The sequence below is a fragment of the Lycorma delicatula genome, chromosome 5, assembly GCF_047948215.1.
Source record: "Lycorma delicatula isolate Av1 chromosome 5, ASM4794821v1, whole genome shotgun sequence".
Classification (NCBI taxonomy): Eukaryota; Metazoa; Arthropoda; class Insecta; order Hemiptera; family Fulgoridae; genus Lycorma; species Lycorma delicatula.
Genome location: NC_134459.1, coordinates 24,220,132 through 24,246,776, shown reverse-complemented (window position 1 = coordinate 24,246,776; position 26,645 = coordinate 24,220,132). Strand labels below are relative to the sequence as shown.

Sequence of the window (26,645 nt, the reverse complement as noted above, 5' to 3'; positions counted from 1 at the left end):
TGTTCAGTAGTTGAACAAATTGGATTAGGAATAATAATATAAAAATTAATAGCTCCATAAAGCATCAGTTGTATTGAATGATTTTTTTTTTGATAAAATATTAAGCCTAATTTCTGTGAAAAAAATGACTTTGTTCAAATTGTTAATAAATAACTGACATGTGATGGACACTTCGCAAAAATTATGCAGTCTTACAATTTTGTGCTTATTTTCAGTTTAATAAAAAACAATATTAATTATTTTTAATTCCATACATGAAGGTAGTAATAACGTCTACTTTACACAGTGATGATAAAATAGATTTCGCATTTTTAATATTTTTTTTTTTATTTAATACATCCTCCTAACACCATGCGAAAAAATTTACAAGAAACTAATGCGTAAACAGATTTTCTTTTAAAAATCTGTTAATTAAAAGCTTTAAACAGTTTATTTTTAGTATATAAAATATAAAATAGCATAAAAAAAAATATATGAAGGTTAAAATTTATGAATGATAAATAAATTATGTATGTATCTTAATGTTATGGTTGTGAACAAAAAATAATAAACTTAATTTTCTTAGAACACTGCAGCAAGAGATCTGTATATGAAATTTGTAAACTACTTGACGTCAAGCAGATTTCCTAATGTTACAGGTCGAATTGCTAATTGTGCTGGCCTGAGATTGCGCATTTGTTACTAAACTACCGCTTGCCCCTTCAAACATAAAATCTTAAATACATTCCTATAATATTAAAATAGACTAAAGGAAAAGGTTGCTTTTTAAAGAAAAAGGAAAAGATTGCTTCGCGCGCGCACACAAACACTGACATGTTCTAGCTTGTTTAATGTAGTAAAATTTTGATGTATTTTCTGTTGTATTGTTACAGCTGTTTTATTAACGACAGCATTCAGTTGAGTTTATTCCTAAACGCACATTTTAATATAGAAATTTTCGTTTTCTCTTTTGGAAATCGGTTCGTGACGGTTTCTTCTTATTCTGTATTTATCAGTGTTGGGTTTTATTACACAGTACATCATTTACACTGAAACATGTAAACAAAGCTATAAAAGTTATTCATTGATTGTAAAAAAAATATTCAAATTTATAAAAATATTTGAATATCTTTAGAACAGATAACGTAACGAAGTATTACAAAAGTGATATAATCAGATATAATTTATAAGTTTGGAATGACGTAACTACAAAATCTATATTTAAAAAAAAAAACTTTATTACCGATGCAGTAAAATACTTTTATACCATTGTTAATACAAAAAACGTTTCATGAAACATTTTTTTTTTTTTTAATTGCTATTTAAAAGTCATATTCCGTAGTTTCATGGCTACAATGCTACAAGGCCTGCTGTTTTAATCAGACTAGTAGTTCAACGTTCTGTATTCGGTAACTGAATTTTATTTGCCTATTTTTTCAGTAATTCTTTAATTATTCACGGTTCTTGTAAATAATTTTGTTTATCAATATTCTAAGAGTATTATTTTATTAATACTTTACAATTTTATTTTGAACATCCACATCTTTTTATTACAAAAATAGATCTTATATTTAAATAACAATAGTAACAAAAAATAAATAACTATGTTAATAAAGAATTAAAATTACTGTTCAAAATAAAGGGTGTAGTAAGAAAATATAACTATTTTTAAGTTACTTACAATGAATGAATCGGAGTAGAGATTCTTCATTTAGTTAACTTCTCGGTGCGTTTGTCTTATATGAATTCATTGATTGTAAGTTAAAAATGATATAGTCAAAATTTTTATTGTAAGCTTAATTTGTCTCGGTATTGATAAATTTACTCACGGAGTTTTACTTTTAGATACTACAACAAATCCCAAATTTCATGAATTAAATACCTTTACTTGTTCATCGCCAAATTTTCAGACACTTGAAAATGTTTAACGGGTAAGATGGAATTCTACAAAGTCCTTAACGATCATTATTACTCTCATTGAACGAATTAGAAAGGCAACAGACTTTGTTAAAAATGCTGATCGAAGTGGAAGACCAACTAGACAAAACGAACAGAAGTTGCTTGATATTTTGGATGCTATTTTTCCGAAAGTCATCAAAGCCAATGTGTAAGTTACAGCAGCAAGATAACAGACTTGCTACCGCGCATTAAGCTGTAAGAAAAGAATTGAAATGTTTTCCCTACAAAGTAATGTGTTCAAGAACTAAAACCTACAGATTATGACAAAAGACTAAATTACTGTCAAAGGTTTAAACGTTTTATTTACTAAAATTCCGTAAGCATATCGTCAACTATGTTTCATAAGAAATTATGAATTCATAAGAAAGCTACCTATTGTAATTGGTACCATGATTCGACTTCCGGAAAATTTCGACATATGTTCGCATTTCACATTCCGCAGACACCTAAACCACTGTCAGTTCAAAAGTTTATATATATATATATATATATATATATATATATATATATATATACATACATTTCGTTTTCTTGTGAACTCGATAAATGCCGTAATTTTCGCCAATCACTTTCAAATTGATACATAAAATACAACGACCCAAAATCTTGGTCGACTTCGTTAATTAGCAAAATCGGACTACAGGGTGGAAATGGGGGGCTTTTTCAAAAAAAATCTCTATAACTTTCTTATTAAGTAAAATATAGAATTCATTTTAAAATCCTACTATTCTTTGGATAAGGGCCTAAAACTTATCTAAGTAAAGTTTTTTGATATCACCAACCATTGGCCCAGAGGGTGGAAAAATGGGGTTTCGAAGACAAAAAATCATACTTTCCTTAATAGGCACAGTATCGAACCGGTTTAAAGGGGTCGTTAGTCCTCTAAACATTACCTAAAACGTTTCTCTGAAACAATGTTTGGTATTTTTGTAAGAATTGTAAGAAGATAGGGCTGGTCGTATGTGAAATATTTTTTTACATGCAACCATTATCATTTTGGGTAAATTTGAAGATTTTCTTAACGTTAAGGTGGAAATCTTTTTTATCCCTTACGTAGCACCGGTGAAATCTACCTCCGCCTTCCGGCGTGCCGAAAGGGATTTTTTTCTGATGAAGCATGGTTTCATGGTTTCTGCAAGGGTATATTAAATCACAAAATACACGCCTTTGGACGACAACTAACCCCCATGAATTAGACGAACTATCTTTACAAGCGAAAATTTGAATCTAGATAGGTGCGAGTAGAACCCACATTGTGGCGGGTTCAATCTTTTTTGATGTTACGAATAATAGTGATCGTTATTGTGCTGTTTTAACAAACATTATTAGTCGGTTAACAAAAGTGGAAATTAATCACGCTTAGTTCCAACAAGATTGCGCGACGGCGAACACAGCTAACAATTCAATGACTTTTTTATGAAATCTCTTTGGTGAACGAATCATTTCGAGGGGTTTGTGTCCTGCACGATCGCCCGATCTGACTCCCCCAGATTACTTTCTTAGGGGGAGGGAGTGCAGCGAAAGAAGAAGTGTGTCGCAACAGACCACGCACAACTGACAAATAAAAGCCGCAATACAAGTATACGTACGAGACATTCCAGTACATCAGCTGGTTAAAGTGTTGGAAAACAAATTGAAACGTGTGTGTTGTATTGATGTTGGAGAAGGACATTTTCGACATCTCTTATAAATTATTACAGTTATAATATCCGTTTCTATAGAATAATGAAATAAAAATACAAAATAATAATTAAGAATGGCTCGTCATTACATTTCCATAATTCCAGTTCACAGCAACTTACTGAACGCAAATCATTTGAAATTTGTTTCAGAAATTATTTTCTTAATGCAATATTCTTATCAAAAAGTAATATCATTTATTTTTTTAACAGATTATTTAGAATTTAATTTTTAACGTGGTATCTAATTTAAAGCGTATCATCGTCAAAAGTATTTATTAAAAAAAAAAAACAACAAGAAATGTAATATGGAATAAACAAGGTTAGTATTTCTGCATAATACAGCAGTAATATTATTTTTTCCTTACTTACACTTTGTGCTAGTTTATTTATTCAAACTTTGTTTTAGATTAGTGTTTATATGTACGTATCTTACTTACAAACTCACATGAATATGATATTACTTAGTTTCAGTTTAGAGAAAGTATCCATTATGCGTTTTATTTGAAATGGTTTATATTGTAATCTTTTTGTAAATTGATATAAAAATTCATGAAATGTCAAAGACATAAATCTTTTCTTCCTTCTATTTTGCATATATATATGCACACACACACACACACACACACACACACAACTCACAGCTTACAAACATATATATACACACACCACACAGCTTATAAAGAAAATATTTGAAAACTCATTTTCTTAGGAATGCCTTCGTAGCTTGTTTTCTCATAATAAATATATAAAAAAAAAACAAAAAAAACAATCATAACAGGCTTATGAGATTTTGTTGAATTTATTAAATGTTAGTTAAATCTGGTTATAAAGTTAGCAATCCTTTATTTTGTTTTAACAATTATTAGATAATGTAAAAAAATATATTTATATAAAATTTATACTAACGGGCGTTACTTTAAAAATGTATTAAATTTAATCAATAAAAAACTACCTTTTTTTTGTAAATTAAAAATAATTATTAATCAGTTTTGTAATTTCTTTTTTTTTAGATCTCATTATTATTTTATGGAATTTTATTTTTTCAATTAATATATATATAAAATTTAAAAAAAATTATTAAAAAAATTATTTAAAAATTATTTAAATGATATAAACTTAAATTATTCGCAGAATAGTAATGAGGCAAAGAACAATATTTTAGCGTCTACAAAGTTCTGTATTGCTAAATATATACAACATTGCTAAATATACATATACGGGTTGCGCTAGAATAAGTTAATGAATTAACATCATAACAGTTTACATGTTTTTCCTTCGTTGTACGTTCCTCGATATTTATAGACTTTGAGTAATGAAGATGAATTTAATAAAAGGAAAAGTTCTTTTAACCTGAATTTTTAGTTCGAATAAAAAAAATGGTTCTCTAGTTGCAATTAATTTCGAAAAAAAATTTCAGGATTAAAAATTCCGGTTACTCTTGAGTGTTACTTCAAAATTACCTTGTATTATGAAAGACATAACTCATACAATAAATGGTAGTTACCTTCGTAATTAATTTGGATAGGTTTTTCGGCCGCCTAATTTTTTTTTAATGTTATTTTTAACAAATAAATATCGATTGTTCTGATTTGGGATATCAACATTGTTTTTTTCTCGGCGAGATGGTAGGATGGATATCTCATTTAACCATTTACGAGCACTGGGGATAGAGGTGTAAATCAGTGATCCAAGCTAAATTACAACACTAAAATCCATTATGTTACTTTTTTTCTCTTTACCCTCCGGAACCACCGTAACGTACGATGGTTACGTATGTTCCCTCGAATTACTTCAGGGAATGAATGAGTATGATATGTATGAATGTAAATGAAGAGTAGTTTTATATAGTCACAAGTCGACCATTACTGAGATGTGTGGTTGATTGAAACCCAACCACCAAAGAACACCGGTATCTACGATCTAGTATTCATATCCGGATACAAATAACTGCCTTTGCTAGGATTAGTTAAGGCATTATGTTAATCTAATGTTTTATAACTTAGGGTGAAAATAAAATATTTTTTTAAAAAACAGATTTAATCTTGCCGGTTTATTACGTCTATCTATATGTCATTTCTACTGCATACGGTATTAACTTTCAGGTAGATTAATATTTTGAGGCTTTGTAAGTTGATATTTTATGAAGAATTTTTAAGCAAAAATCATTATAAATTTTGAAAGAACATAGGTTTTCTTCTTGAGATTCTTAGTGCTTGAGAATACTAGGTGCTAAAATATATTTATATTCTTTTTATAAGACATAATTTATGTTTAATTTGTTAAAAAGACAATACGGAATCTTGATAATTTATAATTACAATTAAAAAATGAGTGATCATATCAGAAAAAATATAACTTTCAACAAATTTGGATTTAATAAAATATGTAATAAAATAAATATAACTTATCTACTCCTTTGGTCTTATCCTTTTACACTTAAAAAATAATACGCACTTATAAAAAATATTGTACGTTTCCGCAGCTCGATCAGGATTTTGAGAGATTGGCAATTGAAAATATTTATATAGTTACAATTTATTAGTTTAGTAATATAGAACATAAATAAAATAAGACAAATCTGTAATAATAAAATTGACAATAGTAATAATCGACAATAACAGTAATAATAATAGTGATCAGAACCACTACAATAATAATAATAATAATAAATGTCAATAATAATAATAAGAAATAACGATTACATACAAAATAGAATTTAAAGTAAGGTCGGGATTTATTTATAGGTAGTTAAATATTAAAAGCCAGAATTCAGTCCGATTCACAAAAGGGAATATCATGACTGTCATGAATATCATGACAGTCATGATTGGAGTAATATTTACTCCAATAATAACAGGTATTGTATGACTAAGAAGATAAGATTAGTCTAAAGTTATTTCCCTGTAAATGCTTTTCCTGTTAAAAAATAAAACTACCCTAACAATTTATGATTTAGTTCAATGCTTTATTCCATTCCCTAATTGTCTATATTAACTCACTGGCCAACCTTCTGCAACCTTCCACTGTCCTCGCGAAATGCTTTTGACGTCACTTTACACGTACAAACACGCATAATGTCGCTTCAGACTTCTCGCGTAACATTCGCTTCATCAAAACTGAACTCAACTATTCTTCCCTGAGTATTTTTACTCCTATCCTCTTTACATGCAGAAATATACTCAAGCTGAAGCGTGAGAATGATGTTCAGAGACATTTTCCCATACATTCCTATCCTGGTCCGGTATTTTTCCTGGTGGAACAACATCTGTGGTAGGTGTTTCATTGGGTAATATTATAATGAACGAGTGTTAAACGGACCTGATAGCCTTAGAAAAAAGGTTCCTTTTAGTTCCCTTCTGGATTCCTCCCATTATTATATTTTTTACAGCTGTCTTCTTAATTGGCAGGAATCCGTTACTCAGGTCCGTTATATCGGTCTTTTTACAATTTAAGATAATTTAAAAAAAAGAAAAGTAATTTATTCCGTCATTATAGATGGAACTAGAGAAATGTTTTGCTGGTATTATTAATAAACTGTGGTAGGGCATGATGAACTACCGTCCATGACATCTAGAGCCAAACTTCTGACTTCACGATATAATTGCTGAGTTTTGACCGACTGACTTGTATGATGGCTATTATGCTATCTTTCTGGCAACATCATGATTACTCGCTTATAGAACTTCTGATCATTATTAGCAAAAAAACTGAAACAAACGCGATTTCAGGTCATCATCACTAGCGAAAGTTTTACCATTCAAAGGGTTTTGCAAACTTCGAAATAAATGGTAATCTGATGGTGTAAGATATGGTTATATTGGGATGAGATGTCACTTCCTAACCAAGTTCCAGTAATTTTCCACGAGCTACCAAAGATGTATGAGACCTTCCATTGTGTTGATGAAATACCATTTTTTTTGTAGTTTGCCAATTCTGGCCGTTTTTCTTCTATTACTTCCTCCAGTTTCATTAGTTGTTGGCAATAAATATTTGAACTGATTCATTAGTTCCTTGGAAGCAGCTTAATACATTAAACCTTTATAATCCCACCAGATTGACAGCATTATCATTTTTTTATGCAATTCGGCTTTCGATGTGACTTTTGCTGGTTCATTACGCTTGATAAAGCTTATTTTCGATTGATATTATAGATGATCCATTTTTCAGCACCATTGAAGATTCGTTTTAAAAGTGCGTTTGAGCTGATTATCACAAATATTGATTCGTTGTCTTAAGTGAATGTCTTTCAGTTCATACAAACCCAAATATCGAGTACCTTGATGAGCTCTAGATATTTGACGTGATTTTAAGTTAGTGTGATACTTTTAACCTCTCTGCAGTCTGTTGCGCAGTTATACAGAATGAGTCAAAAGCATGGAAATCCCTCAATAACTTTAAAACCGTTCCAGATAGAATACTGTAACTTTCAGTATAAGGAATTCGTTAACTACTTTACCTTTTGCCGAGAAATGGAATTTCAACCCCTTCCTGGGAGGCTGGTCCTGGGGCTGTAACTCAAATATTTTAATTGGTAATACCCTTTTCGAAGTATATCATTTTAGAGGTCTAGAGGTCTCTTTAAGACAAGAAAAATGGTATAAATAAAAATTTGGTACGATGGTTTTACCCAAAAGTTAAATTTAAAAACATTAAAACATTTTTATTTTTTAACATAAATATTGTTTTTGTTCCAATTTAATGAGTAAATAAATAAAATTTTGTCGCTTAATATTGCTGATCATCTGATAACTAATGGTCTCTTATTAAAAAATGAAGCTTAGTTCATTAATTTATAATATTCCATTAGTGTTTCATTACTACTATGTTAGTTTCTTATGAGAATTTATTGTGATTGGTTGGTTAATTGATTTTGTCTACCTTTACTGCATTTGTAAGCCACTTTTTTCATTTCCATCATTTTTACCATTTTTGTAATTATAATCACATAATTAATTTTTTCTGTGTTACCTGCTAACACTGCTATCCACATGTCACATAGTGAACAGAAGAGAGTCATACTTTTAATGATGAGGGCTGTGGTGACAAGAGTTAGGTCTTATAATGAAGATTATGAATTTGTCAATGCTACAGGCTTGTACTGTTTTTTCTCTCCTGCTTTAATAGTTATCATTAACGCATAACCGTTAAAGTGGGACTGACAGAGCTGAAGATTTGATAGTAGTGATGAAAAGGGGTAGGAACTTAAAATCATTACTTATTCGACAATTGCAACACAGGAAGACTCACTTTAAAAGTAGTTTCGAGAATGGACATCTCTGAAACGTGTCAACTATGAATGTTAGAGTGGCAATGCTATGAAGGGTAGAAAATAACATTCATATCGAACAGAAGTCCTTCCAAACGAACAACCATAACTCTATTATGTATTTGTGAAATCTGTAGGGGTAGGTCCCAAATATTAAACTGAATTAACACAATGAACTGTATGTATAAACTGATTTATTAAAACTCTGAACACCTGAATTATTTATCTACTGACTTGGATTGATTATAAACTACATGAATTGAATATAAACTATTAATTAATGCACAAAAAATGACTTTGTTCATAGAAAAAGTATACTGAATGGATAGTGGACTGTAATACTGAATGCACAGCCGTCGGCAACCGGAGAACGACTAGCACGACGACGATTGAATAGTATGCCTTACTCCCAACAGAGCGAGGCAAACACATGTATTGTATATGAGCGAGAATACAAAACCCGTTGAAAACGCAACAAAATCCGAAATTACTTTTTTGCCTACCCTAATAGAAGTAAAATTATTTTACTTCCTTGTACGAAGTAAAGAAAGTATTGAGATCGCGAAAAATTTGGGTTTTCAGATTTCAACGAAAATATCTATTTTGACCATCCCTGAATCCATCTCCCCTTTTGATTGCAATCGATTTGACCAAAAATGTTAAAAATCAAAAAAAAAATTCTATTTTGGATTTTTTCTTAACTGCACCAATAAGCTCTCATTGAGAGCTTTTCAACGATATATCTCAAAAGTATTACTTATTTTAATTGGTTCCAATTATAGCCAAATAAGATTTAAATTAATGAAATATTCGGTCTTCCCAGGAGAAGGCATATCTGTCGAATCAGACATAATGTTCTTTATTTTTTTAACTTTTTTTATTTAAATCTATTGGTCTACTAATATTTATTAATCTTCCATTGTAAAAATAATTTACGATATATAATAATAGAATAACAGCAATAAAAAAAAATTTATATATATATATATCAGAAGTTATTAAAGAAATACAATTTTTTGTTCTTTCCATTTAAAAAAAATGTGTATATGTAATTTAATAGGCGTACAAGGTGTCCACATCTATTGTTTAGTTTTTAATATTATGTGTCTTTATGTGTTTATTTTTTATGAATTCAGTAAATAATTATAAAAACTGTATAATATAGATTTTAAATGAATTTGCATAAATGTGATATTTCGTTACAATGAACCTAAAATTAATTATTTTAATTTTCGACCTGTATTTTATTAGGATTAAGCTGTTAAAATTGAAATTTGTCTTCAAATTTATTTTTGGCATCATTTTATTTACACAAACGGGAATTATGTTCATTATTTACCATTATATTTTATTAGGAACCATATTGTAGCATACAAATGTATAATTACTGAATAATAATTCCTAAAGTTATTAGTTCTTTCTGTTAGTGTGCATACGGCACGTATTTCGTATTATGTATATTTACATTATGCGGTGTGTGTGTGTGTGTGTGTGTGTGTGTGTGTTTTTATAACACAGGCCTATAACATATGAATGTAATTACAGAATAATTACGAAATAATTTATATTATATGCAAATATGTATATGTTCATTCAAATAATAACTGTGTAGCAAAATTCAAATTTAACAACAGTTTTTTTGTTTTAATTTTTAAGCTTTTACGTCATAACATATAAAAATATTTATATATCAAACGCTCAATGTAAAAAAAACAAAATTATTTTATAGAAACCAACATTTAGTTTCTTCTTTTTTCGTTTTTAAAAGGAAATATAATCCATTTTTATACTCGTTAAATTGTTAAAGCGAAAATTAAATAAACGTCGTATTTCTCCCGACTATTTTTGAAAATAAAAATGAGTTTATTTTCGTTTAACTTTTATCTATACAAGTATAATTAATAAATAATCAAATTGTGAATATTTCTATCAATTTTCATACATAAAACGAGGAAAATGAATTACTGATAATACCTTTAGAATATTTTGTTGAATGGTTACAATGTATACATTTTTATTTAGTTAGCACAATTTGCGAATATACGAGTGCGCGCGCTCACCTGTGCGCGCGAATACAAGGAAGTATTGTAATCGCAAAAAAATTCGGTTTTCAGATTTCAACGGAAATATCCATTTTGACCATCTATGAATCCATTTTGAGTAGTTTCAGCGTGACGTCTGTTCGTACGTATGTATCTCGTGTAACTCAAAAACGGTTAGCCATAGGTTGTTAAAATTTTGGATTTAGGACTGTTGTAACATCTAGTTGTATACCCCCTTTTGATTGCAATCGACTGGACCAAAGTGTCCAAAAAAGCTTTATACCTAATGGTATGTATCCAAAAAGCTTTCTTAACTGCAGTAAGAAGCCCTCATTGAGAGCTTTTCAACAATATATCATAAGTGGTATTTATTTTCATTGGTTCCAAAGTTATAGTCCAATAAAATTTTATTTAATGAAATATTTGGATCTTACAAGAGGAAGGCACATCGGTTCAAATCCGACTTCATATACATATATTTTTTTAACTTTTTTTTGTAAAAAAAATTACAATAAATAATAATTCAATAATAAAAAAAAGAAATATGAAAAAATGTATATAATTTAATAGGCGAACAAGGAAGTCATATGGTGCACATCAGATTTTTTTTTTAAATAATAAACTTAAACCGTTAGGTAGGTAATAAACAGTGAGTGCCTACACAATTTTATCTAGTAGTTGATACAAATAGTGACACATTCATGATGCAAAATTTAAAAAAAACTTATGTTTTTATATCGTCTATCATAATGAAAATATATTTTTAGAATAGTCTTGTTATATCTTTGCAGATGCGTTACAGTGGACTTAAATAATGGACTCTTAACAAAAAAAATAGATCGTTTTAGATAGGAAAATTTATTAAAGTTCGATTACTATTTTAATGTTTTAGTTCTGGACAGTAAGAGATACTGTTAACCACTTTTGAAACTATATATGAAAAAAAATTAAATGGCCGTAATCCTAGTTATAATTATCGTGGCATGAAATTTCTGCATCAGTGTTTTTCAGTGCCCTTTAAAATGATGTGTCAATCTCCTTCCTTTTTCATTAAAACGTTTTGAGTTTCTCGCTGGTATATGCTTATTGTAGGTTTGGTCGTGTGAAGATTTCGTACCAAAAGATAGGTGGTTTTCAACTAAAAACATGAGAAAATTTTTATTTTTCCTACACACAACGTTTGGAAAGTAGTTTTAAGGATTTTCAAACATTACTAACAGAAGTAAATTCATGCCGGAATGCCATTCCATTACGGCACAACAACAATTTTTGATGTAGGGATGCAATTTTGCAAATTCTTTTCCCGATATTGTTATTAGGTAGATTTTATAAGAAAGCTACTTATTGTAATGGATAACATGATTCGACTTCCGAAAAATGTTGACATATCTTCGCCTTTTATCCACCAGACCCCCAAAACCACCATCAGTTCAAAAGTTTATATATACGTTTGATGTATTTCACTTTCTCGTTGATACGATACTACTGTAACTTTGCGCCAATAACTCCAAATTAATACATAAATCAAAATGACCCAAAATTTCGGTCGAGTTCGTTAATGGGCAAAATCGGACCATAGAGGTGGAAATGGGGAGCTTTTTCGAAAAAACAAAATTTCGCTATTAATTTTTTATTAAGTAAAATATCGGATTAGTTTTAAAGTTCTTACTATTTTTTTTTAGATAAGATCTAAAACTTATCTAAGTAAAGTTTTTTGATATCACCAACCATTGGCCCTGGGGGTGGAAAAGATGGGGTTTCGAAGACAAAAGAAATCATACCTCCCTTAATAGGCACAGTATCAAATCGGTTTTAACTGGGCGTTATTCCTCTAAACATTACCAAAAACTTTTATCTGAAACAATTTTTGATATAACCAACCCTTACTGCAAGGGATGACCAAAATATTGCTGGAATTGTACGAAGATGGGGCTTGTCATATGCTGAACATGTGAAACTTTTTTCATATGCAACCATTATCGTATTGAGTATATTTTAAGTTTTTATTAACTTTAAGGTGGAAATATTTTTTATCCCGTACTTAGCACCGGTAAAATCTACCTCCGCCTTCCGGCGTGCAGAAAGGGATTTTTTTACTTGTTAAGACATGTGCCTAAGAAAAATATGACCTTAATTACGTGAAATCTTTAGGTACTGATGGAGTACCTTGCTGTACAGCCTCATCCCCCTAATCTTCTAAGTTGGAAATTTAAAGGTATCGACGAATGTTCCATATGTAGAAGTAATCTGACTAAGTTTGATCAAACTCAGTCCAGTAGTTCTGGAGATATAAGGTGATTTAGAGGCCAACACCGAACACACGTACTTATGAACATTAATATGCGGAAAATTTCCATCCGGCATTTTGGTTTCTTAGGTATGAAACATGAAGATCCTGTAAAAAACAGTTATGCCCAAATTGAACCGATTACAATACTTTTTCTTCTAGAGCTATAAATCTACTATAGCGCTATCTAGACGGGAAAGTAGTATAACCGAAATTATAAAAATCAGACTGCACGAAGATGGTCCTTGCTTTTAATATCCGTAGGCAAACGGTGAAAAATCTAACTCACGAAAATAAAGTTAATCATTTGACATGAAAAACGTAACTTTTGCTTCTTATCAGTATAAACCTGGAAATGAATGTGCAGTTTTCATAACATTGTCGTATAGCCTGTGTCTATGGAGCATATTATTGCGGTCTGTTGTAATATAAAATCAAATTTTCCGGTCTGGAAAATTTACGGGTGAACCTCTGATTATTAACACACTATAGGTACTTTTCTAAAGTCAACTGATGATGGTTGTTTAGAAATTAAAATGACCATATAGGTTTAGTTTATATGCATGTAATTTTTCATTACCCTTTACGAATTAATTTGAAAATTTATTTATTTATTTTTTTTTTTTTTAGATTAATTCTTATGTGCTGTGCATTTATTTATAATTAGGATTGCACTGTAAAGCTATGTATATAAAAACAATTTAAATTAAAATATAAAATTACATTATCGGAAAATTGACAATAGAAACAAATTATAAATAAATTATTTATTTTATCTTTTTACGTTTATCTTTTTTACGTGTCAGTTTCTGTTGGTTATTTATTATATTCTATTACTATTTTTATTTTTTTCTTAATTTTACAATCGTATTTTGCATTTATGATCCAAAAAAACATATTAGTGAAGGTAAGTCTAGTCTTGGGTCTGTATTATTACCGCATCATATTGTTCATGGTATTTCTTATAAAAGTATAATTGTTGAAAATAAACTATTTACGAAAATATTGTTTGCAACAGAAAATTCGTAAATTACGATTACGTTATTTATATAATTAATCGCAAACGAAATGTTTAAAATTGAACAGAAGAAAAAGTAACTGAAAAAGATGATATATTATTGCTGATATATTTTTTTACTTGGTGAAATTACTGAACTTTCTAAACCCTCCTTCCCTTCGGTATGTATTCTTAGTTAAGAGCCAATTTCATTTTTGTCCGATCGATAATAGTTAAAATTTATCCTCCCATAATCAGAACCTTTACTCCAAGGAGAGGTAGAATTGAGATGAATAGATATAAATAATTTTATATCCATCGGTACACAAGAGATTTGGTTTGAGCACCTTTCAATTTTATCTATGAGTTACTCTTATTATAGCTGGGTTGGCTGGGGAGTCATCCGTTAGGTTATAAATTTTAATCGATTTGGAATGGATCAAGCGATTCTCCCTATCAGATTAAAAAGATGTTATAGTAATGGAAACAACCCTGATCCCACAATATAAATTTATTATTTTCCAATGTGATTTAAATCATTAAATCCCAGATTATTGTAAAATCAAACATTTTAAAAAATATGTATACTTTACTACTGCAGACTATAAATATCAAAGTCTAGTCTTATCATACAGGTACAGAATATAAAGTTACATGAATTAATAAACATTTTTCCTACACTTTTTTTGTACACCTACACCTAACCAATAATTGAATATCAATAAAAAGATGTTTATAAATAAATAAACACTATCAAAATTTATCTATTAAATGTATTGTGTGAAAAAATGCAATGCAACTGACAATACAAATGAAAACAAACAGTGAACGTTCTAGGCCGATTAATGAAATCCTCTTACAATAAATCTGTTTTCCAATGAAAACTAAAACCGACCTGATAGATAACGTATTAAAAATGCAACGTTACACTCTTGGCCGTTGAATTTGCTTCACTGGGACCCACTATTTGTAATGGTTTCTTTTAAAAATAAAGTATTTATAGAAAAAAAAAAATTTTAGGTTTTATAAAATTTAAATTTTTACTAGAAATACTACAACTAAATTTTGCTTTTCTCAGCCTTTATTTATTTTAATTATAATAGTAATAATTATTTTTAATCCGAGAGTTTATGTTCATATGAACATTTTAGTTAGCTTCACTCAAAGGATAAAGAAAAGAGTTGATACCTTTTTACAAAAATTCGGAAATTTTGTTTTATTTTATTAGTAAGCGTTTTGCAAACTATTTAGTCCTGTCACTGAGCATATTAAAAAATCCTGAAATTTTAAGGGAACATCTTAGTTATTTTGTAGAACTGGTTGATATAATTTTAAATGATAAATAAAATAAGGATTAAGAAAATTAAAATCTGATGTAAAATCGTAATTATATTTAAAGCAGGAAATATAAAAAAATCTGATAACGAAGTTGTAGTACTTTCCTCTCATTGGTTATTTATTGTTACATAGTGGAAAAATAGTTATACAGGAAAAACGTTACCTAAGAGTTTTTTTTTTTTGGTATTTTTCCCCCCTCTGTTAGGAGGAAGAAAAATCTGCAACCAGATAGCAACATCTGGTTGCAGATTCTTCCTACTGGGTGTATGGGGTTTCCCGCATTGTGGTGGGACCCTCTAAAACCACTTCTCCCTTTTGTACGGCAGCCCAGATACCTTTTTTTTTCTTTTTCTTTCTTTTGTTTAACCTCCGAGTCCACAGTTAAGCATTACTTCAGAGGATGGGATGAATGATTTGTAGCGTGTGTGAAAATGTCATGCCTGACCGGGATTCGAACCCGGGACCTCTGGGTGAAAGGCCGAGACGCTACCACTCGCGCCACAGAGGCCGGCTAGCCCAGATACCTGCCTTACGGCATAACTCACGGGCTGCCGTATCGCCTGTGGGTCGTCTCGGATTGGGGAGTTCTGGGTATAACGACTCTTTACAGACCCCCACTAACTCCTTTTTGGGATACTTTATGAGGATGAATTAGTATAAAATTATCGTTATATATTTAAATAAATCAAAAAAAGTTTTACAAATTTCAAAAATCGGTATTTTAATTTTTTCTTTCCCCCACCACCAAAATCACCATCTCTCTTTTTCCTGTTTAGCCTCCGAGAATTACCGTTCAGATATTACTTCAGAGGATGAATGAGGATGATATATATGTATGATTATGAATAAAGTGTAGTCTTGAACAGTCTCAGTTCGACCGTTCCTGAGATGTGTGGTTAATTGAAACCCAACCACCAAAGAACACCGGTATCCCCGATATAGTATTCAAATCCGTATAAAAATAACTGTTTTTACTAGGACTTGAACGCTGGAATTCTCGACTTCCAAATCAGATGATTTGAGAGACGCGTTCACCACTAGACCAACTCGGTGGACGAAAATCACCATCTAAACATTATTTTAATTTTTCTGCCACTTACTATGTTAAATGGAAGAAAATAAGTGTGAAAAATGTACAACCAATAAAAAGTTACCTAATATTTCTTTTTTGATGGTGGGGAGTGAATTATAATGAAATGTTATAGTAATATTACTTTTAAATTTTAAACAATAAATTTTTTTAATAATATTAAAAGTTTAATCAGTTCTCCCTCTCCCAATATTGCCATCAAGGTATTTTTTTGAGTAACGTACAATAGTACCAGGCGTAAAAGACATTCAAAAAATTTGGTTAAAAAATATACAATAAATAAAGAGAGCTTTATCGAATTTTGAGGAACGGGGAATTTTTGGGAAAACCTTTTAATAATGGTAAGATAAGCACGCACGCGTGTACTGAGCTTAATATAAAGTGGGGTTATGTTTGAAAAATTTTGAGAAAATTGATCCCTGCATACATACGTACGTATGTAAGAATATTACGCCCCAATTTTTTTTGGGGGGGGGGGGTTTCCTAACAGCATGAAATGTCGATAAATGAAAAAACCTACACCTCTTTTATTTTCCTGTTTCTTATACATTTATTTTTGCTACAAATCTAGAGCTAAAGAAAGTAAATCTCGTTAAAAAAAAACACTTTTATGCTTGAACTCTTGACTTCCATATCAGCTGATTTGGGAAGATGCGTTCACCACTAGACCAACCCGGTGGGTTAATCTACATTGACTCTAAAGAGGATACACGTTTTGAGGATAATTTTCATTCCTTTCCCGACAATATTTTTTTTTAGTATTTTTCTAGCAATGTTACATTTAGTCTGTTATTCTGAACAGGTTTTTTTCACTTAAAGAACTGTGGAGCAGAGCAAAAAGTTATAATTAAAACATACCGTGCTCTTGTACAATCTTAACTAGATTATGGCTCATTAGTTTATAACTCAGCGAAACCTAAGTGTCTGTAAATATTAGAAACAATACACAACTCTACAGCAAGGCTGGCGAGCGTTCTGAACTGGCCCAATAGAAAGCATATTATGCTAAGCAAATCTTAACTATTTGAGTTCCGTAGATAAAATATTAACGTTAAATTATTCCATATAGACAACAGTAACACCAACATAGTTAGTGACAACATACAATCTACACAGTTATCATTTCAATACAAAAATGCAAAAATAGCCTAAATCATTCGAAAAGAAAGTAACAAAATACTTCAATTATCTCAATATTGGTTGATGATGTTAAGGAACAATTTAGATTCGGAGTAACAGTACAAGGTGAAAAGATAAAGATGCTACGATTTGCTGATGATATAGTAATTCTAGCCGAGAGTAAAAAGGATATAGAAGAAACAATGAACGGCATAGATGAAGCCCTACGCAAGAACTATCGCATGAAAATAAACAAGTACAAAACAAAAGTAATGAAATGTAGTAGAAATAACAAAGATGGACCACTGAATGTGAAAATAGGAGGAGAAAAGATGGAGGGAGAAGAATTTTGTTATTTGGGAAGTAGAATTACTAAAGATGGACGAAGCAGGAGCGATATAAAATGCCGAATAGCACAAGCTAAACGAGCCTTCAGTAAGAAATATAATTTGTTTACATCAAAAATTAATTTAAGCGTCAGGAAAAGATTTTTGAAAATGTATGTTTGGAGTGTCGCTTTATATGGAAGTGAAACTTGGACAATCGGAGTATCTGAGAAGAAAAGGTTAGAAGCTTTTGAAATGTGGTGCTATAGGAGAATGTTAAAAATCAGATGGGTGGATAAAGTGACAAATGAAGAGGTATTGGGGAAAATAGATGAAGAAAGAAGCATTTGGAAAAATATAGTTAAAAGAAGAGACAGACTTATAGGCCACATACTAAGGCATCCTGGAATAGTCGCTTTAATATTGGAAGGACAGGTAGAAGGAAAATATTGTGTAGGCAGGCCACGTTTGGGATATGTAAAACAAATTGTTAGGGATGTAGGATGTAGAGGGTACACTGAAATGAAACGACTAGCACTAGATAGGGAATCTTGGAGAGCTGCATCAAACCAGTCAAATAAGTGAAGACAAAAAAAAATCTCAATATTATTAATCTCAACATAAAGAAACGAGAATTTGCTGAAACACCTCCTTGGCTTCAATCAACACCAGAAATACTAAAAGTCAATAGTGGTATTTCTAAACATGACTATGGATTCCACAATCTTACACATTAACTAGTAGTTGATAATTACGCAGATTATCTACGTGTACAAATGTGCGTTGAAATCCAAAAAAGGCACAGACTGCTCTGCTGTGCCAGAAATAATTTGTTTTGTTAAAACTCTCAGATGATGTTTTTATCTTCAACAGCGAAGGTTTTGTCATTCTGCAAACATTGAAACGCATCAACTAAGTTCAAATAGAAAAAGTAATATTAATCTTCACAAATTTCCATAGGGTAATAACAGCAATTGAAAATAAATTAACGGACAACGCCGCAATCCAACAAAAAAACGAAACGTACAACCCAATCAAGGTTGAAAGACCTTCTGCAGACATCAAATTCAGTTCGATACCATCCCACTTAGCCATTAAATGAATGAAGAAGCAGACAACTCGGCTAAACAAGTTGCTGAATCTCACGAATTCTCTGTGTAATTGAACATTTCGCCAACGCTTAAAGAAGCTCAAAAATTATCCAAAAACAAAGTAATCATCAATATCTTGAACAAAAAATGGCAACAGATCAAACTTCAAAAACTATATCAAATACGAAAAAGTACTTATGAAGAAAATCCTGCATGTTAATGTCCTAGGAAACAGCAAGTCATCTTAACTCGATTGAGAGTAGGGCAGGCCTCACTTCAGCTAGTACATCTCATATTGAATAAGGACTGAAATCTATGTGAATAGTGCCAGGATTATCTATCATAAACACACTATTATCTACTGTCCACACTACCAAATAGACAAAATGAATTACAAGTTATCTCAAGATCTAGAACAGTATTTAAATAAATCGAAAAATTGTGATAAAACTCTAAATTATCTGAAGGACTTGAATTTTCGGTATTATACAAGTGTGAAACAGAATCATTATATAATGACACTGTTCCACACAGTTACATAATGTCTTGTTATATAATGCCATGTGATCCGCTAAGTATTGCTAATGACCAATAAGGTTGATGGGATATTAAATAAATAAAAAAGACGCTTTTAACATTCTTTACCCCTTCCTGGAGATTCCGATAATGAAATTACCAGTTTTTTTATTGAAACAATAATTTTCGAAATTTATATTTTTCTATCCTAAAATAATTACACTCTTAATAAGCACTTATACAATATTATTATTATCAGATCTACTAAATTTTTATTTTACGTTTTTGAATGAAGAAAATTATGAAAAAAATCATCAAATTTTATAAAAAAATATATAAATATATATTATAAAAAACTATATATATATATATATATATATATATATATTAAACATTTCATGAGTCATTCATAATTAACGCCCAGAAAAAACTACTGAAGATAAATTTATGAAAATTTGTATACACGTTCTAGTCTAAGTGCACACTAAGAAAGGATTTTTTGAAATTCCGAGTTTGAATGGTAAAATGCAATTACATTGAAATTTACTACTTTTTTTTTTTTTTAATTTTTCGTAACAAATGAAGATATCAGGTTGACTTTTGCAGTCTATAATCTTGATGTGAATATCTAAAAACCAATTTCGGGTGTTTTTGAATTTTGATTATTTAAGTAGTGCGAAAGTGTTCAGTACTACGGCTCAATTAACACTGCTACTGTTACTGTACGTGCGACTGGACTGGCGCATCTGCATCCGGTTAACTTAAGTAAAAAATATAAATTTAAAAAAAAATTGATCGCGATGGGGGACGCAAGTAACCATAGAGATCGACCGAAGCCGCGAGGGGAATGGTAGTATAAATATATATATATATATATATATAACCCGCCGGGTTAGTCTAGTGATTACACTCGTCATCGCAAAATCAACTGAATTTGAAGTCGAGAGTTCTATGGTTCGAGTCCTTATAAAGGCAGTTTCTTTTGTATGGATTTGAATGCTAGACTGTGGATACGGGTGTTCTTTGTTTGTTGGGTTTCAATTAATCGTACGTTTCAGGAGTGGTCAGCCTGAGTCTGATTAGGTCCACGCATTTACCGGTACATTTTACAATTACACGCCAGATTGCGCACAGATGCCTTGGCATCTCTGCAGATTACTGTTAACATCATCTACTTACTGTCTTGTTACTCTGTCACCCAGTGATTCCCAAACTGTGCGCTCGGCGCCCCGGGGAGCCGCGGCCTTTTCACATGGGTGCTACGAAATATTGTAAAATCTTCATAAGTAATTGAACTAAGATATTTATAATTATTAATTTAATGTTAATAAAGTAAAAAAATAATGAAAATACACGAGTTTTATTTAGTTTTATCTTATAGTTATACTTATAAGAGTATCATACTTATGAGAGGGCGCCTTGGAAAAATTTTTATTGAAAAAGGGCGCCGTGACTCGGAAAAGTTTGGGAATCGCTGCTGTAACCTGTTACACACAAATAAATAAATAGATTTATTAAGTATTATTTAAATATTACGCTTTGCATATTATAATTCTTCTTATGAAAAGTACAGGTTTTAACTTGATGCAGCCGACCGCGTAGGAGAGAATTGTTTTTATATCAATTACCACATGTAAATAAATCAAATATACATTAGCTGTAATTGTTCAAAATGCAATACGGTTATTTCCAGGTCTCATCAAACAGAGTAGTAATCTAACAGTGTATCAAGCTAAACATCAAGCCTATTTTGTTTCCATCAACGTAATGATCTAGTCTCGGAGCAAACGCTGTTGCTGATTGGATTTTATGTATTTACTCTTTATCGTCTTTCATTTCCCTCGCTTTTCGAATAAGATCATTTTTATAGAAGCGCGTTGGTTTAACTTTGTAGAGGTTATAATATTTAAAATAAGCTCGGTAGATACATTATACTTGCTTAAAAATTAGTAGATTTGATTTTTTTATTCAATTTTTATTTATTTTATTATAAAAGTGTCAATTTTCTGATTTTTTGTTTGGATTTTTCTAATACTTTTATTTATAGTCGCATCAACAATTAATATCACTAGCGACTTATAAATGTAGCAAACAACGGGAAAAAAAAGAAGATTTCAGCCGGCACAACTCTGTGTTAGTATATCAAACAACAAGCGTGTTTTACGTAGAATAGTTACATAAATCAAAACATATTATTGTATGCATTTCATCATAGGAATAAGATAAAAAATAACGCTAATTATTACAATAATTTGTCAGGTGATTTGCAAGCATCACCTGTGTTGTTTAACTAATCAACAACTATATTTCAGAAATTATCATCATACAATTGACTTATTAATGAATACTGCGATATCTACGACTTACGATACAGAAATTAAATAAGAACTAACACAAGTGACTGTTAAATATTTTTTCCTGTTACCAAACCTGAGGATATTACAGCTCACTTCACGTTAAATTCTCCGAGTCCAAAAAAATCCACACTATGGTTAATAGTTAAATAATAGAAGCCTTCCATTTGTAGACAAATCACGGGTAGCCATAAATGTTAAAAGAATTAAAATGAAAAAAAAAACTTTGCATAGTTCTGTCCACGAAGTCCGCCTTTCCGTTGTTTGAAAATATGTAATATGAAGATACTACATATTTTGTAACTTGCCCTGCTTAAAATTTTCGACTTTAAAGTGAGCGTAACTCAAGAACGACATAATCAATCTTCATAAAGGTTTTACGTGCATAACTTCAAATAAATTTCTACAGCATACTTAAATTTCAATGAAATTGAACTAGTAGTTTTGGAGATTTTTGAGCCACAAAATTATTTATATATATAAAGTAATTACAATTTAAGCGAATGGTATTTTTAAACTCCTAATACCTCAAAACTTAATGAAAAGTCATTTTCACCTACCCACTCTAACCATGCGACCGAAAGTAATACCGTATTTTTCTTCGAAAAGTGTGTAAAAACAGAGACTCATCTCTTAAATTCTCCGATAATTCACTTCTGTACTATCTGTCCCAGATTATCTTTCCTGTTACCAGTCGTCTCAACTATTTCAAAAGATGCCCTGGTCCATCTATTTTTACACTTGTTTTCTTAACAACAAAAACAAACTTGTAGCAAACATGGCGACCGTTATAGAATTGTAACTGATCTGACGTTTATTTCATCAATAAGATACTGTTAGTTGAGATAGCTAATCGTTATCCAAAAAACAACTACAATTTTGTCCCAAAAATTTGGTACGTAAACTAAGTTTTCCGATTTTGGAAAAGTATGTTTAGTATGTAACCTTCTTTTTATGGGGAACCTTCGCGTAATCCAGATAACTCGAATAACTGATAAGTTTCAGTAAACAACCAAACATGAAATAAACACAATAATTGATTTAATTCATAATACACCAATACTTAATTCAAACTACTCTCGAAATACAGTAGTCAGTTCAAAATACCCCTAACTTTCTTTTTACTAGTAATATCGAAGATTTTAATAGCTCTAAACCTTCTCCGGAGAACGCGGACCATTTTGGAAAAACTCGCTCGTAAATCGGTCCAGTAGTTTTTTTTTAATTTATAGCGGACACACATACGAACATTACCTTTATATATATATATATATATATATATATATATATATATATATATATATATATATATATATAAATAAATATATATTATATATATATAATATATATAATATATATATTATATATAAAAATAAATAAATAAAAAAAATAAATACGACCAAGAAAAAAAATTTTTTTAATATGAACACTAGTAATATTAACCTCTATTGTTATTAGAAACATAGACCCAACAACAGAAATAACTACTAAACTCAATGAAATAAAAGAAATAATAACCGAATTAACTGAAGAAAAATCAACAAGAAAATTTTTTAGAATATATAAAATAAACATTACAATTACAATAATATTTATCCTAATTATTACAATAATCTCAGTAAATAACATCGTAAGAACATTTGAAGGACCACTTAAAAAAACTTATGTTTAAATCTATACGTAAATCAAGACCAATTAATTCATTCTTAATTGATTTACCAAGACCATCAAATATTTCATTATGATGAAACTTTGGATCACTTTTAGGAATATGCTTAATAATTCAAATTATCTCAGGACTATTTCTAGCAATACATTATTCACCAAGAATTGATAAAGCCTTTAAAAGAATTGTACACATTACCCGAGAGGTAAATTACGGATGAATAATTCGAAACATCCACGCAAATGGTGCATCACTATTCTTTATTCTAATCTTTATACACACAGGACGAGGAATATATTATGGATCATTTAAATTAAAAAAAACATGAATATCAGGATCATTAATTCTTTTAACATTAATGGCAACAGCATTTATAGGATATGTACTACCATGAGGTCAAATATCCTTCTGAGGAGCAACAGTAATTACTAATTTAATTTCAGCAATTCCTTATATAGGAGAAATAGTAGTACAATGAGTATGAGGAGGGTTCGCTGTAGACAACCCCACACTTAATCGATTCTTTACATTCCACTTTATTTTACCATTCATATTATCAATAATAGTAATACTACATTTAATATTCCTGCATGAATCCGGATCATCTAATCCACTAGGAATAAAAAACAACATTGACAAAATCCCATTCCACCCATACTTTACAACAAAGGACATCTTAGGAATAGCAATAACAATAATTATTTTTACAATAATAATTAATTTAAACCCATTCCTAACTATAGACCCAGAAAATTTTACTCCAGCAAACCCACTAAGAACACCCCCACACATTCAACCAGAATGATACTTTTTATTCGCATACGCAATTCTACGATCAATCCCTAGAAAACTGGGAGGAGTAGTAGCACTAATAATATCAATTCTAATTATTATATCAATACCATTTTCAATAAAAATAAAATTTCAAACAAGATCATTCTACCCAATAAATAAAATAATATTTTGAATTATAGTAAATACATTTATTCTACTTACATGAATTGGAGCACGACCAGTAGAAGAACCATACATTATTACAGGTCAAATCTTGACCACAATCTACTTCTCATTCTTTATTATCCATCCCATGTCTACAAAAATATGAGATAAATTGTAAATTTCAAGTTAATAAGCTAAAAGCAATATAACTTGAAATTATAGGAAAGTATAAAATACTATTAACTTTTTTTTCACCTTAAAATAATGAAAAACAAAAAAATCCTAAAAAAAATAAAAACCAAAATATAATTTAAAGTAACAGGCAAATAACTCCTTCAACATATATATATCAACTTATCATAACGATAACGAGGAAAGGAACCACGAACCCATACAAAAAAATAAATAAGAAACACAACCTTAATAAAAAAAAAAAAATTTATACAATCACCCCCTAAAAACACTAAACAAGTAAAAAATCTCATAAATATCATATTTCTATATTCAGACAAAAAAAATAAAGAAAATCTAAATGATCTATATTCAACATTAAATCCAGAAACTAATTCTGACTCACCCTCAGAAAAATCAAAAGGAGAACGATTAGTTTCAGCTAAAATACAAGAAAGAAAAATTATAAATAAAGGAAAAGAAAAAAAAATAAATCAAACATCAAACTGAAAATAACAAAAATAATTTAAATTAAAAGACTCACAATATAAAATAAAACAAAAAATAACTAAAAAAAAACAACTTCATAAGAAATTCTTTGAGAAATTCTACGTATACAACCCAATAAAGAATAAACAGAATTAGATGATCAACCGGCAATTATAATAAAATAAACCCCTAAACCAGAACAACAAAAAAAAAAAAAAAGACAATAAGAAAATCCTACAAAATTAAAACTAAAAGGAAATATTAATCAAAAAATTAAAGAAACGGAAAGACCCAAAATAGGTACAAAAAAATAAATTAAATAATTTCCAAAGACAAGAAAATAAAATTCCCTTCTAAATAACCTTAAAGCATCTCTAAAAGGCTGTAATAAACCAAACAAACCAACCCTATTAGGACCCCTACGAAATTGAATATAACCCAAAACCCTACGTTCAAATAAAGTAAAAAAAGCAACACCCAAAAGAACAAAAATAAATAAAAAAAAAGAACTAAGAATAAACATTTACTAACTGTAAAAATACATTATTAAATTCTAAATTTAAAGCACTTAAATCTGCCAAATTAGTAAATAAATTATTATATTACCAAAAATCCTTTCGTACCAATCAGAATAAATTTAAAGAAGATAGAAACCAACCTGGCTCACGCCGGCTTGAACTCAGATCATGTAAAATTTTAAAGGTCGAACAGACCTAAAACTGTAAAACCTACCCCACAGAAACTTTTAATCCAACATCGAGGTCGCAAACAAATCTATCAATAAGAACTCTCCAGATTTATAACGCTGTTATCCCTAAGGTATCTTAATCTTTTAATCAAAATAAAGGATCAAACAGACATAAAAAAATGTAAAAAAAAAATAAAGATTAAAATTTTATTTGTCACCCCAACAAAATTTAATTCATAAAAATTTTAAAAATAAACTAAAAAAAAAAAATCAAAAATAAAATAAAGATCTATAGGGTCTTATCGTCCCTCTTTAAAATTCAAGCTTTTTAACTTAAAAATAAAATTCAAATTAAATTACAAAAATAAAGTATAATTTTCGTCAAACCATTCATTCCAGACCTCAATTAAAAGACTAATTATTATGCTACCTTAGCACAGTCAAAATACTGCGGCTATTTAAATCATTGAGCAGGTCAAACCTTAAATAAATTACAAAAGGACATGTTTTTGATAAACAGGCGAAATTATTTCTTGCCTAATTCATAAATGAAATTTTTAAATCTACTAATTTAATCATAATTAAAAATAAAAAAATTAATTTAAATCCAGTAAAAAAATAAATATAAAAAAAAAGAATATTTTAA

The 26,645-nt window shown here is 29.8% G+C and overlaps 1 protein-coding gene across 1 annotated transcript; it reads left to right on the top strand.

The window, feature by feature from the left end:
* Nucleotides 1–23,440: 23,440 nt before the first annotated feature.
* Nucleotides 23,441–26,308, top strand: LOC142324814 (cytochrome b-like). The gene is given in 1 exon segment (XM_075365829.1): nucleotides 23,441–26,308. A coding segment is annotated over 1 exon segment (807 nt). The 5' UTR covers nucleotides 23,441–23,710; the 3' UTR covers nucleotides 24,518–26,308.
* The last annotated feature ends 337 nt before the right edge of the window (nucleotides 26,309–26,645 follow it).